The 18,320-nt window shown below is 42.4% G+C and overlaps 1 protein-coding gene across 1 annotated transcript; it reads right to left on the bottom strand.

Annotated features, from left to right (window-relative positions):
• On the bottom strand, positions 1–17,885 carry csrnp1b (cysteine-serine-rich nuclear protein 1b). Its single transcript, XM_017717763.2, has 5 exons — positions 17,719–17,885; positions 7,783–7,983; positions 4,235–4,494; positions 3,610–3,906; positions 1–3,303 (listed from the first exon to the last, which is right to left on the bottom strand). The coding sequence occupies exons 2-5, from the start codon at positions 7,964–7,966 to the stop codon at positions 2,302–2,304; spliced, it is 1,743 nt and encodes a 580-aa protein (XP_017573252.1). The 5' UTR covers positions 7,967–7,983; positions 17,719–17,885; the 3' UTR covers positions 1–2,301.
• Between the last annotated feature and the right edge of the window lie 435 nt (positions 17,886–18,320).

The following is an 18,320-nucleotide window of genomic DNA, read 5'->3' on the forward strand; positions in this document are numbered from 1 at the left end:
TGTAAGAAAAAAGCTGAACTTTTATTTTGAAAGGACAAACTACTGTCAAAAGACTTGAATGAAATGAACAGCTTTAAACTGTCGAGCGTGAAAATATAAAAAAGCAGCTTCGTTTGCTCTTGTAGTACCATTTAAGCAGAAAATATGTACAACATAAAAGGCAAAAATTAAGAAACACTTTCAAAAGCATCGTAGATCAAAACGTACAATAATTAGGACTAATAAATACCCATCATTTTCCATTTCTTCAGAAGAAGTGATACATTTTTACAAGGAAATAAGGTATACTTGCGCAAAAAGCAGTGCCCTCTTGAGGATGGAAATGAACCTTTTGAGTTTCAAGAAGAGCACATGAAGGCAAAAAAAACAAAAAAACAAATACATTTCTGATTGTGCATTTTTTTTTGCGCTGGCAAAATCATATACTGAGACTGAAGGTATGAATGGATCTCACATGCAATAGCTTCAGAAGGTTAAAACAGGCTATGGTTGGATATGTACATCATGTCCGGCTTTGTTTTGGTCTGTTAGGACGACGCAGACCGAACCACCTTCATTTTCAAGTTCAGAGACATGGGCAACACAAAAAAGCTTCTTTTTTTCCCTTGCATAATAGGATACTTTTTTTTGCATAATATATGCAGAATTCATTCAGAAACTAATAAATTTACATCCACAATCCATGTGGTCAGTCATTTCTGCCGAAACATTCTGAATACAATCAAATTTAGCTTAGCCAAGTCTGTCTCACTTCTACTGAAAAGGGCAAATCTTCATGCCTGCACATCAGGCCAGAATAAATTCCATGAGCATAAGTTCAACTATATTAGTATATTACAAATGTTTCCATATTTGAAGACAAAAGAAATTGTGGCTTTTTTCTTAATAAAATAGTTTGTCAATGATAGAGATTAGAATTCTACATAAATTAGAACATTTTAGTGTAATTCTCTATATTGTAGGCAATACCATGGGCAGTAAAGCACCATGAGAGTGATTTTAGGAAATAGGTAGGTTAAACAGGGTTTTCCTTCTCACTCCAGAGTTCAGTTTCACGAAAGAAATCCTCTCTATATTCTTGACCATGGCTCCTCGGTTTATCAGGCACATTGGGAAACCTTTTTTCCTCCTTTTTTTTCAATTTCTCTCTTTTTTTTTTATTAATTTTTTTTTTATGCACGCCACTCCGTTTATTGCCCAACCTATTAATAAATTAGAGAATACTATTGAAATGACAACATGTGAAATAATTTAACTAAAATATTACTTCAGATTCGCTTCACACAGGTTAGTGAATGAATGGACTCTCCACAACATCGCACAGAAAAAAAAGCTGCTTTCTTTCGCTTGACCAGAGCGCAGGGCGGCTCAGATATTCAGTTGGTGATTCGGAGATAAATAAATAACTCAAAACTTAAGGAATAAATAAAGTCATAAGTAGTAAATGGTAAATAGATATCACAGTTATGCCACCTTGCTCCACAACTGAGATATTCTTGGTGTGGTTTGTAAATAAATAATGAACGCTCAGTATCTCGACTCTTGTGCTGTCAACACCAAAAACGGTGTAAACGCAGGAGGAGCGAACACGGCCCCAAACCATCTGCCCCCCACTCGACTTTTATTGATATTTTCACAGATAAAGTGCTAATTGAGGAGCCTTTGGCGGGGGGCGGGGGTGGGATTCGTGTACCATTATGGATCCCAATGAGCCGTATTGTGTGGAACAGGAGGAGTCTTCCTCTAGCTTTGTGATTGAGTATAGACCCTAAAAAAATTAGAGAGGGGGACGTAAAAACACCGCTTGCGTTTTGGGGTTTTGGTGGAAATACTCTGGAAAAAAGCCAAATAGGGTCCATCACAGCGATGGTCACAATGCATTGCTTCCAAAAGCTAGAAAAAGTCCCTGAGGTGCATCATTCAGCATTTTTTTTCTTCAAAAGACTCCCAACTGTGCCCCAATTTAAAGTTCATATAAATAATCTTATCAATAGTAATAATATTAATGATAACACCAATGTGGGTGACGAATCTTCCTGGCCGTATGTACAAATATTAAAAAAAAAAAAAAAACAGACTTTAAACCTAAATGTTAGCTGCCACTTCAATGGCAATAATAATAATAATAATAATAATAATAAAATGCTCTGCTAACATTTTAAAGGCAAATAATGCAAATCTCAGCTTCAGAAAGAGGGCAAAACAGCCTCCATAAACAACAAAAAATTACACCAAAAATGTGTTCATTTACAATCATATAATTTTTTTTTATAGTGTTAACTATTAACATCAGCCTCCGCTTCAGACTTTCACATACTCCATCACAGACAACTTAATGGCTTCTTCCAGCATCTGATTGTCTGAGAATGTTGCAGGGGGTTCTGGGACCGATTCCGACAAGCCGATGAGTGACTCCAAGAGACATGTGCCTGAGTCATTAGCTGGGGGAAGGCTGGGGTATCCAGGCAGCTGGAACTGAAATAAGTTGTCCAAATGCTCGTACTCCTTGAGGGAGTTGTACAGTGAGCTGGGTCCTAGGCAGGGAAAACCATCAAAGAACTCTAAATCTGACTCTGAGGACAGGCTGAGGTCCATGTAACTGGCTGAGCGGTCAATTGAAGGTGAGGGCGTGTTGGGAACAGATCCGCTGTGGAAAAGAGCGTTTCCTTGATTTGCGTTTTCGTCCAAAAGTTCAGACATGGCTGCGGCTCTGCTGTCTGAGTCCATTGGTGGCATGCAAGTGTTATCGTCATTGTCCACATTTTCCACAGTACTGAAGATGCCATACCCCACAGAAGCTGGCTCAGTCCTTCGCTGCTCTTGTCTGCAGTTGTCCATGCTAGCCCTAAGGTGCCTGCCTTGCACAGAGCAGTCCTCGTTATCCGTATCGCTGAAGCTCAGGATTCGCGTGAGTCCGTTCTCGTCCACGTCTAAGGACGACTGCTCGCTCTGAGGCCTCTCTCCTACTTCTGAATCCTCACTCTGGCCTGATGAACTGGAAGAGTCCGTCATGTCACTGCTGCAGCTGTTCTCTCCCACCGCCGCTAGCTCGGAGTTAAAATGGAAGCTGGAGCTGTCTGGTTCGTCTCCACCCTCTGATGGCCGGAGGTCAGAGGAGTCGCCCTGCTCATCCTCAGCTGGCTCGTTCTCGGTCGAGTGCTCCTCCAGGCGCTTCTCCAGCTCCAGCTTCATGATTGTGTGGATGTAGTGGGTGTGGACACGGCTGGGGTTGAACTCAATGCGGCCCTCCGTGTTCCCACAGCCGTCCTTGGTGCAGCCACAAGGAAAGGACGAGTGATCCATCTGCAAAGTCAAGTACAAGGCCAATAAATTAAGTGTCTCACTTCTTTAATGCAATAACGCATTCAGCCCAATCAGTGGCTCCAACCCTAGTCATGGAGTACTAACACTTCAACTCTCAAAGGCTCGTTTTTAATTCTACTGCAGGAGATTGGATAGGATAACTATTGTGGCAACATGAGGATCCTTAAGGACAATCAACAATTAGCATTTCTAATTGCCACAAAAAGTCAAAAGCTGATCCAGAATCAGGACTTTTAATTTGGGAAATCATCCATATACGATTCCTGAAAGCACTTCAGTACCCACCTGACACTTTATGCCCGCCAAGCTGCAGCTGCATGTTTCAGGCTCACAGAAGCCCTGACAGCTGCAGCCGCAGTCCTCCCGCGACAGACGCAGCGCGTGCAGCTGCCTCTTCTCCTCCTTATCGATTTTCTTTACTCCGGCAGCTTTCAGGATGGCGTGCCGCCTCTTGGACGGGTACGGGTGCAGGAACGAGCCACTATCCAGGTTCACACCGCTGAGGTCTATCTCGTCCTCAGGGATGTCGTCCACGGTCAGCTGGTCGGCCTCTTCAGACTCCTGGGTACCATTTTTAGTCAGCTGTCAGAGAGAAGAAAATAGAGTTATAGATCTGCTGTCATTTGTGTTTTGATGTCATACAAGTTGCCCCTGTGGGTTGCATAGCGGTCACTGTTATTACTGTTATATATTGCAATTGGTATTATTGTATTCTCCCCTGTGTCATGTATTTATGCAATCCATGTCAGTAAGATCAATACGATTTGTGTCATTTGAGATTTGTCCAAATCTAGATTTAAATATCTTAAATGTGTTTGTGTTATATTTTTTACTAACAAATTCATTGTTCTGATTATGTTGATGTATGTATGTGTGAGGGTGCACTGACTGTATAAGTTTTTTTTGCTACCTTCTGCTTGAGGGCTTCCAGCTTCTCTTCCCTCATCCTGTTCTTTAGTTTCTCACGTCGTAGGTGGCGCTGTTCAATGGCAAACTCTGCCAGCGTGTATTTTCTCTGAGCGCTGTGTCTCTGCATCATGCCCAATGTGCAACCGCCTCTGCTGGGCACACTGGTAAAGCCCTGGCATCGTGGGAAGAAGAAGACGGTCACCTGATCAAACTGGACGTTTCCTCTCCGCGGACGCTTGGATTTCTTCAGAATGGAGGTGGCTACAAGACAGACAGAAAAAGTGGGTAGAACCACAACAACCACAACTTTTCAAAATTTGTTTTTATCTACAATCATATAGTCTGTATATAGTGCTAGCAATAATATACATTATTATATTGCCTATAAAGAACAAAACAGCATTATAAATAAACACTTTTGATTTATAATGATCTTTTGTAATACACAAAGCACATCTCCAAATACTCAAAGAACATCATCCAAACATCAAGAGATGTTTACCATGAAAAATGTCACTTCACAGTAATATACAGTAAGCACTAAAAGCACAATGGAACAATAAAGCCATACAAGAGAGACGTAGTGTTCTTTTCCTTAGAACTCATCAGGGAGTAGTTAGGTAGGAACTGTGCCAGGTCTAATGGGAAGGTTTGGAGTGGCTAAGTCTCTTGTGTAAACACCAGGATCACAGGCGTGCACTAGGTGCAATACCATTAACAGTCCACTAGGGGACAGACAAGACAAAGCAAACAGCAGAGACCCTTCATGAAAACACTAAGCGCTGTCAGACAAAGAGCGCAGTGCAATTTCACACACTGTCAACAAAACCTTGTATCTCTGAAACGGAACTTTTAAGCAGAAGGAAAAAACCCTAACCTAATACCATAACTTTTAATTCATTGGTCTTTTCATCATGACACGTTCAAACAATGCAACCAGTTTCCTAGTGATGATAGCGACACTGAATTATTCCAATTATTAAATAGACAGCCATAAATCTTATCAAATGCCTGAGATTTCTCAAGCCTTCTCCCACTCAGATCAAAGAGACAATCCGCCTCGCTCTTCACTCTCACAAACAAACAGTCCGCCCAGGAATTTCCCCTTGGCGGCAGCGGCGGATTCAGAGTCGCAGTGGAGTGAGTAAATGTTTTGGAAGTTTGAGGCTTCCGGCCAGTGGGACTGTCAGCGCCAAATAGTTCTCAGGACAGAGAGAGCTAAGGCCCTCAAAAACACATACATAAATATACACAGGGGTGGGAAATATATGATATGATACATCATTACTGTGACAAATGACATCACATTTTTCTGAGTATGTTATGGGTATGATCAGTACCTTCGTGACCAATGAACAGCATGAGCATGGAGCATAAATGAAGACCAATTATAGAAAGTCTGTAAACAACATCAGTATACAGTAACTGCATAGTAGCAAGCGGCTGATTGGACGTTTATAACCCATTATAACAATTTTTTACTAACTGTTTTTTTCTTTAATAGTTTAATTTAAGCAAAAAACTGTACTATTTTAATGCATTTTTAACAGTTAATTTTAACAATGTGTCTTGCTGGTGTAATTTGTTCACTTTGTGGGGTTTTTTTTTTTTTTTTTTTTACACCCCTTACATACACATCCTAGCCGCTTAGCCCTTTAAAGCAAGCGGCCAAGCGTTCTTCTCCAGCTAAAAGCATTGGAATGAGACTTATGCAGGCAGGGCAGCATCCAGACACAGCTAAACCACATGAAGGATCACAGCGGCTACATGTGGGAACAAGCTGAGCAGTTTAGCCATTTTTCTAGTGAAAATTCCACTTCCTCTGAGCAGGAGTACTTAGCATTGACTTGTTAACCTCTTCCCTCGAAAAGCTGTCAGCTCACTGATTCCTATCTGCACAAGGGCTGGACTCACTGTCCCACAGTCCACAGCTGGTCTCCATTAAACATACGGCCTGCTGGGAACCCCACTGTGTACATATGCGGCAGCTATCAGATGCTTCTCCAAGCAAGCTTAGCTCTTATCTCGCATATGCTCTTAAATGTAAAGGTGCCAAAGAGGGCTCTTTGGAACAATGCCACAGAACAAATTCTTCATATTTGATTTTTTTAAACTGCTGGAAAGTATTGCACTATAAGGCCAATCAATATCCCCAGCAGTTCAATTCCAGGCAGTTATTACAAAACAAATCTGGAAACCAGATTCGAGGACTTATGCCATAGAACAGTGATCACGAAGCCTGGTCCTTGAGCCCCTTCCAGCAAAGTCTGGTTCCAACCTCAAATCTGCTACACCTGCACCATTAGTGTTGGTAGAGTTGGTGACCACTGCCATAGAAGAACCACTTTTGCTTCCCTAAAGAACAGAGTGTGAAGAAACCTGAATCCAGTTTCGGGTCCTAGATTTTGTAATTACTTGCAGTTAATTAAGCGGTTTCAAGATGTGGACGTGAAGACCTCTTACTAGAAAGTTCATCCTAGAATGGTACGCCCAAGTCAAGAACTATTCAGGAGCACTTTATATTTTGGAAAACGATACATGATTCGGCTTCGTAACACATTAAGAAACTTTGTTAAATTAGTATGATTCAGTTCTGACTGACCCTTTATGAGCATGTGGTAACGTGAAGCAGACAGTGCCCCCAGACAACACAAATTTGACCTTAAACAGTAACAGTTGACCTCTGCAAACACTTTCAGAAGGAATCAAGTTCCGGCTGCTCCACTTAATTACAAAAACCAAACCGGATGGCAAAATCCTTTCCATTTCTCTCCTCTAACATGACTTCCACTTCTTTTCTCTACCCTGCATCCTCCCTTCTCCCTCCATCTCTCTCTCAGCACCTGTGATGGGGGTGTGCCAGGTGCACACAAGGCTTGGTGTGTTCTCCCTCTCTCCTGGCATACTGCCACACCCCGCTCATTGGCTCCTTGCCTCCTTGCCCCTCCATCCTGGGAACCACACAACTGTTTGGCCTGCTTCTTTCACCCTCCTGAACCCCAAATCTCCAGTACAGCTGCACTGTACGCTCCGAGAAACTCAACAATCGCTTAGGAGGTCCAAGCACAAAAATCAGTCTCATCTGACTTCTTGAGAATCTAAGAAGTGTGGATCAATGCATAAGCATTGCTGCACCTCATCAAATTCACTACCAGCCAAGACATGGAATGCGTTGTGTTTTCTAAGAGAACCAACAACAGACGTAAAAATATAGATATGAGGGCGACACTTCCCTATAGATCAGAAAAGTATGCACTCATTTATTGGTCAAAATATAAATCTTGGGCTGTTTTCCAATATAAAAAGAAAAGAAAAAAGAAAAATGGATAAAACACTATGTCTTCATCTTAAATGTACTGTTAAGTAACTAACTTAAAGCTGTACAGGTACATTTAATTTTTGCAGCTGAAGTTCTGAAATGTAAACTTAGAGTGGAAAACTAAATTTACAACTATGTAGTTTTCCCTTTTTACTAAAACTTTTTTTTATGCAGTTCACTTGAGATATTGGATAGTGACCGTGACAAAGTGCAATGGAGGTGAAACTCACTGCTAAACGACGCTACTGGTGAGCTTGGGTTGCTGGGTGTGGAGTCCAGAGTGTCCGAGTAGCAGCTCTCGCCATCCGAATCCCAGCCGGAGTAGGCCGACGAGGAGAGCGACGAGGGAGAAGACGAAGAGTAGCACGGATCTTCCTCCACCTCCTCAAACTTCCTCTTTAAAAGCCCGCTCATGGCGCCGGAGTGCTGATCTGTGGGACAAAAAAAAGACTTATTAGCATGTTAGCATAACGAGCTTTGCTATTAGCATGATTCCCGCTGCAACAAATATGGCAATTAACGTGAACACAAAGGGACATCCTGAGGGTTAATTGTTCATTCAAGTTAGAGCGTAACAATAATGGAAAGAGTTATGATATCTACACTCTAAATCACGAAGGTTCCTCTGCGGGTTCTTGGCTTGGATGTACAGTTCTAGTAAAAATAAATACCTTTTAAAAAAGCTATAGAAACTGTATATTATGGAGGTTCTTTAAGACTTTTACACTTGCACAGCTCACTTAAAAATGGAGTTCTTTAAAGAGTTGAAAAGGTTCTTCAGGGAACCAAAAGTGGTTCTGTTGCATCACACAAGAACACGTTGCCATGGAAGAACTACTTTTGGATGTAAGAGTTTAAAGAACCTCCACATAGAATGAAGAAATTACAACGGTCTAAAAACTCGTGAAAATGTTCTTCACACTCGCAGACATCCTTTTCACAAGTTCTTTTAGGGAACCAAACTTGTCCTTTCTTTAGTATTGCTCACAGAACGCTTTGTGGCATCATAACTGGAATTAAATAAACCTGGTCTAAATCTTGCTACTATTACATACTGTAATTTGCTTTTTATTTTGTTGTCTAACTGACCGCATTTTACACTGGCCCTCAGCAGTGAAGCGAACAGGAAGGCATCAATCATGTCCCTCCAGCCCAAGTCAACAATTACCAGACCCTTCACCCACTTCCAAATGCAATCAGCCAAGCAAATACATTGATCAGCAGACAAGTGCACAAAGCAGCACCCAGGCACACGACCAAGCACTCCATGGAATATGACTGCATTGCTAGAAAGCCTGTTAAACACATAGTAACAACCTCCATAGTAAATATGTGCTTAGCTGGGTGTAGTAAACATGTTTGTTATGTAGCCCTAGCCCAGCATGCCTTTCTTTCCACCGCTTCCTGCGGAGAGGACTGCTTGTGCAGCAATGAAAACAATGAATCCTTTGGAGAGGAGAGAAAAAAAGGCCGGGCCATGTTACTGGTTTTAAGGCGCTTTGTGTGGGAAGAATGCAGCGACTAGCTGCTTTAGCGCTCCTGAACCAACTCTGTAAGCTCACGATTGTCTGCCCTGAAGACATTCCCCGGCAGCTAGCTCACCTCAGGCCCTGCGCTGGGGTTTCGCTCCTCAGCTGCTGACACATGTGTAGAGGAAGGAAGGAAAGAAGGAAGGAAGGCAGAGCCTCCAGTCAAGCGTAATAGAAAATGTACACGCATCACTGCCATTACAAAACTTTTGATTCAGCCGCCTTCAAAAAAAACTCCACATTTTAGGACAAATACTCATACTGTCCTATATCTGAAGTGAAGCAGCAGTTTTCTATGAAAAGGAAAAAAAATTCCCAGTAGATTTTCCGTTGAAGCATTTGTAACGAGCTGTTAACACAAACTAAAGGACAGCTCGTGGTTTCAAATGTTATCAAAATTCATGTAAAAGAAATTCATTCATTCAAACAAACAAAACCAAAACTTCTCCACCGTGTGACGGTTTTGACGTAGGTATTCTTTCTCTCCACTGTTTCTGTTCCTGGAACGCTACGCACTGTGGTGAGTACAGTGTAAGTATTGCAAAACAGGGCTTGTTCGCACCAACTAAGCCACTTCTGAGAAATGGCAGACAGTCGTGACTGGAAGATGACACAGGTCAGGAGCACTGTCTGGCCCCGGTGTTAAAAACAAATCTGGGTACCTCTGAATAATACTGATTCATCTATTCCAAGCAGACCTTGAGACAGTCTAGACTAAGTCTAGTCTAAATTCCATATAATATTGAATGTAATTAGCATTTGACACGGTTAGGTGAAGATGTGTCAAAGGGTCCATATGTGGGTCTTTAAACACTTTAGTTCTTCACTTTCTTTTTCCCAACCTGGTACAAAAGTGACGCATGTTACTGGGGATTTGTATCAATGAATGAATTGTTTACCCAAGTACAAGTGCTTCTGTCATAAACGCATCAGACAGAGAGACACCATCGGCTCACTAAGCCGTGTCCCCTTCCGTGGTGGCTTCTGCTGCCAAAACACACACCATGTGCCTCAAGGAACCTCCACATGCGACTGCATGCTTAGCCAGCTTATCTACTCTTGTTACACAAGCTTGAGCAGGGTAAACAATAAAAGAACTATGTGCATCTTCTGCCGTTTTGCAAGGCTTGCTGTGCACAAGCAGTTATATAAGTGTGCAACATGTCAAAATGTTGCTGTAGTATGCTGAGTATACAACACAAGCTTGACAATAAGTATAGTTAGTGTGTGCAAACTGTGCTTAAACGTATCTTTATTTGCATGCAAAGCACAGGCAGTACAGCTGAGCCCTAGAGTAACCCCTGCATGTTTCGTCTTGCAGCAGTGCAAGTAATACTTCGTGTTGGCAGGCTCATGCAATACAAACCCCTTGGAGTTTATGGGCAAAGACGCCTAAAGAAATAGTTTGCCCATGCATGCTAACGTGACATGTTAATAGAAGCCAACAGTAGCCACCAGTTAACATTATCATTTGCACAACACTAATCAATGGCTATTTGCTTTTACTCACAGTTAGCAACTTTAGCACTGCAGACTAAAAAATAAAAATTAAAAACTCAGTACTTCTTCTTTTTAAAGAAACAGTCTGACCAAGAAGCCAGTGGAGCTCAGGAAGCCAACAGCAGTCAGTTAGCGGTGAGGTCAATTGCATAATCATTAGGCAAAAGCAGCATCCTTGAATTTAAAATAATAAGCAAACTTCGCTTTCTCTTCACAGTTGGACAAACAGCTCTAGACAACAGCACATTATGATCCATCTGCTCATCTGACTAGGAAATTATCTTTTGCTGTGTTCTAGCTTGAGCCACTTGCTTTTAGCAGCACCTAAGCACCTGGACATGGCATCTGTTGCTTGTCTGGCCCTCTGTCTCTACACCCATCACTCAGGTGCACAAATACACAAAGCTGTGAAGGCCCAAAGGATCACCTTACACCTTCCCTGGATCTCCCTGTGTGTCAGGCTGAAAACAAAAGCACAACAAATTCCCTGAGGAGGCTCACAGCAGCGGCAAAGCAGACAAGCTTTAATTAAGAGCTGTGGATAGCGAGGGAGTTTGGATAAAATGTCCTGGCTTTGTAAGCAAAGATAGCCAAGATCTATCTGCCTCTGAGGCTTACTGCATATAAATACTTCCTTACATAAAACACATGGGATGTATGTAAGTAGATACATCTGTGTGTATGTGTGTATATATATATAGTGGGATATAATATAGACATGTATGACACCATGTGCTAACATTGCATAAAACAAACCTGTGCACATGGATGAAGACCAGAGAGGGGGAGAAAGGGCCTGGGTGTAAGAAGTGGGTCATTGTCTCTTGACTGCGGCCTACCTGACACAATGATTTGTTAATCCTGTTCAACGGGCAGAAACAATGAAGACGAGCTAATCCCAGGAAAGGGGTGTGTGCGCGTGTGTCCCTGGGGGTGATCTGTACCTCCTGTGTTCTCTCCCAATAGCATCAGCAAAGAAGACTTCTTCTGAAAGACCAATCATATCAGACTGACTCTCCACCTTCTACAGTAATTCTCAATCCTGGTGATGGAATGCCTGTATGTTTTGGTGTTGTTCAGTGAAGTGTTGATTATGGGAAATCTGAAAACACAGCCCTTTTGATGTGGTCTTTCCAACAGATTGCAGTACTCTAAAGGAAGTGTATGGATTTTGCTGCATCATAAAAGAGCTGATTTACTGTGAATGATGGCAGTGATGTCACTTGAAGTAATCCAAAAATCGGCTAATCAAATAACCGTCATAAATAATTGTTAGATGCAGCACATCCCCGGAGAGACAGATAGAGCAGGACACTGTTGCCTGCTAACTCTCTCTGCCTGAGGCGATGGGATCAGACAGGCGAGATAAAGTACACCAACATGTTCTTGCAGTGCCATCAATTATGCAGCGCTGTCGTTCCATCAGCGAGCCAGGCAGCAGGAGAAAGGCAGCGCCCCCCTGAGGTATTCCCCATGCACTTGTCATCAGCGGCCAGGAAATAAATCTCACGTAGTGGGGAAAGAGAAGAGATTGTCCACTGGAGCGACTCTTCAGTGACACTGGATCTACTGCCATAGTCAGCAGTGAGTGCTGATAAGATGTTACAGATACACTCCACACACAGCACGATGATGGCTCTGCCCACAGACTGCTTTATGAGCAAAGAAGGAAGGCTTGTCAAAGTGACAAAGCATATAAAGATAGTACCAATAAAACACCAAACAGATGAAGGAAAACGTAAACAGTGATTATCCATAGTCAACCCAGCTGATTGCTAGGTATTGCTAGGCCTAGGTACTACTTCACAGTAAATCATATCCTAGAAAAGGTTCCTAGAGAAAAGTACCAAGTCAGACATGCTGACAGTGGTGGTGGGACATCGGAAGAGTTTAATGACTCTAAAGGTTCCCTCACAAAAAGTGATTACATGAAGTTTTTGGAAATATGTTACCACGACTTTACCATTATCAATGTTACATATAAAAACTGAGAGGTGGTTCATTGGTCATTAGTCCCTGGCTTCTTATTACCATCACTGTAAAGAGATGTGAGACAGTAAGTTTCTCTACAATTAACTACTACACAATAAAGCACTTTGAATGACACATTGGATAATCCAGAAATTGGGGGGGGGGGGGGATTCGCCTTTGAAGTAACTGTTTTTCCAACTAACAGTGGTAACAAAACAAGTTTTGCTCTCATACATAAATCTAGAAATATATAAACTTAGAAAAGCAGCAACAGCAAACTGTGCACAACTTCACTAAGACCAGCCTTATTTGAACTGCTCTACAGTTACACACTTGCACAAACAGATCCGCACCTGGTGGTGCTTCTGACTTTGCCCTGCCATGTTCCACTGCAGCACGTCCACAAGAGATAACGCGGTGCATAGCGTGCACCCAGCATGGGCGGACCGCAGCCAGAGAACAAAACCTACACAGTGGCTATGACACCTGTGTGCCTGTGTGCGTGTGTGAGGGGGCAAGTTGGCTCACGCTGCACTGACATATTGCTATGCTTATGCACAGATATTAATAATGACTGAAAATACAACTGGGAGCCAACTTTAAAAAAAAAAAAAAAAAAAACAAGACAGCTAAATAAGGGTAAATTTGGGACCCCCAATGGATTCAGTTATGACCGTTTCCTTCAGTAAATCATGAAGTCTCAAATTTCCACATTATTCAATTAAATCCATTTATGAATCCTGAAATGATGCAAATCTTCATGAAGTCAAAAATATCACCACCAATTGATTCAATTTGATTCGATTATGATTCTTTAGGAACGGATTCAGTGCATTCTGAAAGTCCAACATAAATAAATTAAACGAAATTACATCAGTAAAATAAGATCTGACTCGTTAGGAAATTAGTCTAGGTGAAATTTCACCACAATTCACTTTGAATTTAATTCTGTTTTGTCACACATGTGCTTGGCAGAACAATGTACACAGCTTTGGAATATAGATACAAATAATACAAATAATTAACCTTATACATATAATTAACATTAACTTATATTTTGGATGTCATGCTTGAAATTAACAAAAATAAATGAATAAATAAATAAATACATAATCTTAACATTATAAAGACAATGCAACTGGGTGATCAGGTACAAGAGAAAAGCACTCCACCTGCTGGAACACCAACATGAACTTGCTTTCAGTCAGGCAGCACCGTGAGTGGTCAGCCCCGCCAGAGACATTCTGTTCCTGGGGCACAGGCCATGCACAGTACAGAGCGATTCCAAATAGTAGCTTGTGCTGATGTGGGAGGAGGGAGTGAGGACTTTAAACAAATAAATAAAGTGATGGCTCCAGCCCGCAGGAATTCGTCTCTGGCAGGGTGATGGGTTTCTGCAGCGGAGGAGAACGGCTAGGGCTATCGAACCCAGATGTGCTTGCATTCTCCAGAGAGACTACGCCTAGGACAAACATGCATCCATGCAAAAACCACCTGGTGAGTGACCTCATGAGAGTTTGGAGGCAAATCCATATGACTGAGCAGAAAGTTATGTCACACGCTTTGTGGATAAGCTTTGCTGCATAGTTCCCACCAAAGCACATGGTCTTAAGACTTATCGTCACCATCATAAGACTCTTTGTGGTAGCACTTTACAGAAGGGAGGCATTCAAGTTACATCATATGAACATTTTCATTCTTTTTTCTCATGACAGCAACATTATGGAGGCATCTAACCAAACTAAGGCCAAATATATTATATATACGAGACGCATAAGCTCAGGATAATGGTCACCATCAGGTTGTGCTTGGAACAAGACTGCAGCAAGAACCAAGCTCAATTAATGGAGACATGCCGAGAGCTCATCAACACCTTCAATGCACACCTTCTGTCTGTCAGTCCCTCCAGCAAGTGCCAAGAACCTAGGGGCTATTCTCAGAAAGCAAGATTTCATAGTTAAGATACCTGGAAGGAATGCTCAATCTCTATCTCTAATACTGCTTTTCAAATAACCCCCTCTGATAAGTTCACTTTAACAGAGTAAACAATACAGTCAGCGCGAGTACTCGAGCAGTGCTATTAACCTGGGACGTTTTCATTGTTCACAGAATAATTTGCATCAATATCTGACATGCAAAGTTGGGGCGAAGTATGCCTTCCGCATTAACATTGCAGCATTATCTCTGGGGTTGTTCACTCTAGCCAGGCTAATAAAAGCTAATAAAAACACAGACAGAAGCTGTACATCCCTCTGCTATAAGAGTCTCCCCAGGGAGTGGGTCAGCCCAGCTGTATGTGTGGATGTTGTAGTGTAGAACACTTGCTGGTACCTCACAAGCTGGGAGGAATGCTCAAGTCAAGACTGACAAAACAGATGGGACCCCATGGGTTACAGCCTTAGAGGCAGCAGCAGCCTCCCCACCCCCTCCATCCCCGAACACAAAAGCCTCAGCACTGTGTGTGAACTGCCTGAGAACAGGGACAACCAGGCTGTCTGAAGAGGACAACTGATTAACAATGTGGCCACTGCTTTCACACACAAGAGAGAGCGCGATGAACTCCAATAACACAGCTGAGCTTTCTGCACTTGTGTAATACCCTGCATGCTGTGAGGCATGAGAAGTCCCCTCTGAGAAGCATCCACGTCTCGCACGTTTGTGTATTTCAGGCTCAAACAAGAGGAAATGAGCGAGACGTTGGCAAGTCTCGTCTACAACACTCAACTGATTCCTCCTGGCCAAAGACGCCCAGTCAGGTACACCTACTGACTGTACCCAACAGGCTTACAACAGTAACTTACAACAATAAAGGCCTATTACAGATAACGTACCATGCTGAGTAAGTCTAGTGTGAGCCATAAAAGTAGCTACAAATGTCCAGTCCAATTCACTTCAATTTTTATAGAGCTTTCTACAACAGACACTGTCCCAAAGCAGCTTTCCAGAAGCACAGGTCAAGTTCCCTGACGAGAAAGTGGAAGAAGCTCAGGAAAAACTCCATAAAAGCATGAGGAGGAACCACTGAGAGGATCCTGGCTTTAAAGGAAAAGCTTTCCAAGAGCCAGAGGAGGAAAAACTGAGAAGAACCAAGACTCAAAGGAAAAACTCTCGCAGAGTCTGAGGAGGAAACACTGAGAAAAACCAATACTCAAAATAGGAACTCATCGTCTGGATAGTAGCATTATGACTTGAAATTTACACTGAAATTTACATTTATTTAACTCAGATTAGACAGAGCTCCTCCGATCATACAGATGGAAGATCCATGAGACCTGAAAAGCACCTGGTGCATGTTGGACACGCAGGTTAAAGGATGTTAGATGAGAATTTGGTAGAGGTTCAGTAGGAGTGTGGTAGGTTCAGGGCAGAAACAAAAGTGAAAATGTCCTGTATTGTTCTTTTGACTGTGGTAAAGTAAGGAAACCCCTCGTACAGGGATTTTCACAAGAAACTCAAACGTGAAAGGAGAGGTACGTTTTCCCAGAAGCAAGTTAACTTACATTTTGGTAAACACTGCTGAATATCTTTCACCCTCAGGTAAATTAAGCTAAATTGAGTCCGTGTAAAATCAGACACGTCAACTGGCTGAGCATAACCTGCTGACAGGTTAGCGTCGCTGCTAACTGCTTGCTTCATGTAATGTAGACTGCTGCTGTGTAGTAAAAGCAATAAAGGCGTTTCTGTGAATATTCTGCTTGACACTGCCTTACAACTCGGCGTGTAAACTGAATATTCTGAATAAAAGTGTCGAGAATACGTGGCGTAGTTTTTTAAAAGGAATATTTTGATGAAAGCGTTGTAGCGGGTTGCCAGCATGGTGGTGTTTATTGCGTAAAACAAGACTTCACACTCAAAGGGGAGCTCCACCAATTTTTCAAAAGTTCTGCATAATTAAATGGTTCATGTGTCAGCAAAGTCATTCGGGGTGGTTTGGCGTAAAATGTTTCAATGTAGAGAAACTTACCGGATCAGAATTGTTTACAGTGGTGGTGATAGGAACCAGACGTCTGTGGAGTCTGATGTCTCTAAAAGCTCCCTCACAAAGTTGTTACATAAAATGGTTATGAATACACTGATATCGGACACTGTTCCGAGGTAGTTTTGTGATAGTTTTTGGTCTTAAATGTATTTTAACGTATGGTGAAAGGATATAAGAAGAGTGTGTTAGGCAAAAAAGTCCCCAAAGAAAGCTTATTTTTTCGGCCACTGTTTTCCATAATCAGCATGACATATAAAAACAGACGACGTGTAGGTTCACTAGTTTTCGGATAGTAAATAAAATGGTTGTATTTGCATTGTAGATATCGTGGGAACCTGTTATCATCACCACTTAAGGAATCTGTAAGTTGGTATGTTTCTCTAGAAAATAGCAAGGAAAGATCATCAACCTACCTAATACTGAAGCTAACGGGTAAATATTCTGAATAAAAAGCGGCCGGTAGTGGGTGCCAGCTGAAATTAAAGGGCAGTTTGCACTGAATCAGTCACTTTGCTGCCCCTTCTGTTGAATATCAGTCTCAGCAGGCTGCAGTTTACTTACCTTAAGGAGTCGCTCTCGTTTCACTAACTTACCACGGGCATCTAACCTCCTCAAACACACATTTCATTATCGCTATCGGCTTTACATACAAAGTCCAAGACAAACTGAGCTACCCAGCGGCTTAACACGAGAGCTCGCATTCATCCTAACCTCATGATACGCTAATAATATTCATAACATACGCGATAACTTGGCGTAGTTGTGTTAGAGTCTCTCTCTCTCTCTCTCTCTCTCTCTCAGCGGGCAGCAGAACTGCAGGGGACCGTGTTCCAGTTTATTCTCACTCGGCTCGGCTGGCACACTTAATGTAACTCAAACCAACAAAATGAAAACACAGCCTAAACTGACGTTACAACATTACCACTTTAAACCGCAACAGCTCCTCTTCCACCTCAACATATGTGACATTTCAGAAACAGCCGTGAAATCAGAACACTAACAACTTAATTCCCGTAATATTACATTTTAAATTTTCTTCATTGAATTATTTTCGTATCCCAGTAACCAAAAGCAACACTTTAACACGAACTCGCTTCCGTATATGCCCCGATATTTTGCATATTAGCCTTTTAAAAAGCGAGAATAAAGCCAAAAAAGCGTTAAGGACAAAAAAATCAACCACTTACCAAGAATTAACGTATCCGATCACCATTAGTGATATCCCCAGTAAAGGCGCAGGTGAAACAGTGTTAATCCAGAACACGATTCCGTGTGGAGAGTCTCCGTTTTTATTTATTTGATTTGTTGTATTGCGTGTGGATGTTGTAGGTCCGTTCTCGTTGAAGCGCGTCCCTTGTCTGAGCCAGACTGGCTCTGTGTTCAGTGGAAAACTCCCTCCCGGCGTGTGACGCAGGCGTCAGACGTCATTTTTTCCCCCACCCGTATTCCGACAAGCCAAGCCCCTCTTGCGCTGAGACTAGCCAGCGGTGGCGGGCCTAGAACGCTAAAAGCCCCGCCCCTCTCGCGCCGGGATTGGCTGGTAGTTCATTCATCACGAGAACGCCGTTGTACGTTTTTGAATGTGTTTTAATTCTACGTACCTAGAACACACAATAGCGTTCTAAAGCGCGTCCGCTCCTCGTGATTAAACTACTACACAAACCTAGCGCAGGAGGGCGGGTTCTAGAACGGTACTGATGTATAAACTACTAGCCAATCGTGGCGCAGCAGGGGCGGGGCAATCCTTAATACTGTTGGGGCAAGAAAACGCGAGTTCAGGGGAGACTCA

This window comes from Pygocentrus nattereri, chromosome 24 (assembly GCF_015220715.1).
Source record: "Pygocentrus nattereri isolate fPygNat1 chromosome 24, fPygNat1.pri, whole genome shotgun sequence".
NCBI classification, from domain to species: domain Eukaryota; kingdom Metazoa; phylum Chordata; class Actinopteri; order Characiformes; family Serrasalmidae; genus Pygocentrus; species Pygocentrus nattereri.

Excerpts from the sequence above, each read along its gene's own strand:
- csrnp1b (XM_017717763.2), bottom strand. The coding sequence starts at position 7,966 with ATGAGCGGGCTTTTAAAGAGGAAGTTTGAGGAGGTGGAGGAAGATCCG. Across the intron at positions 4,495-7,782 it reads ACCAGTAGCGTCGTTTAGCA|CCACCTCCATTCTGAAGAAA; the intron begins GTGAGTTTCACC and ends TCTGTCTTGTAG. Across the intron at positions 3,907-4,234 it reads TGGAAGCCCTCAAGCAGAAG|CTGACTAAAAATGGTACCCA; the intron begins GTAGCAAAAAAA and ends TCTCTCTGACAG.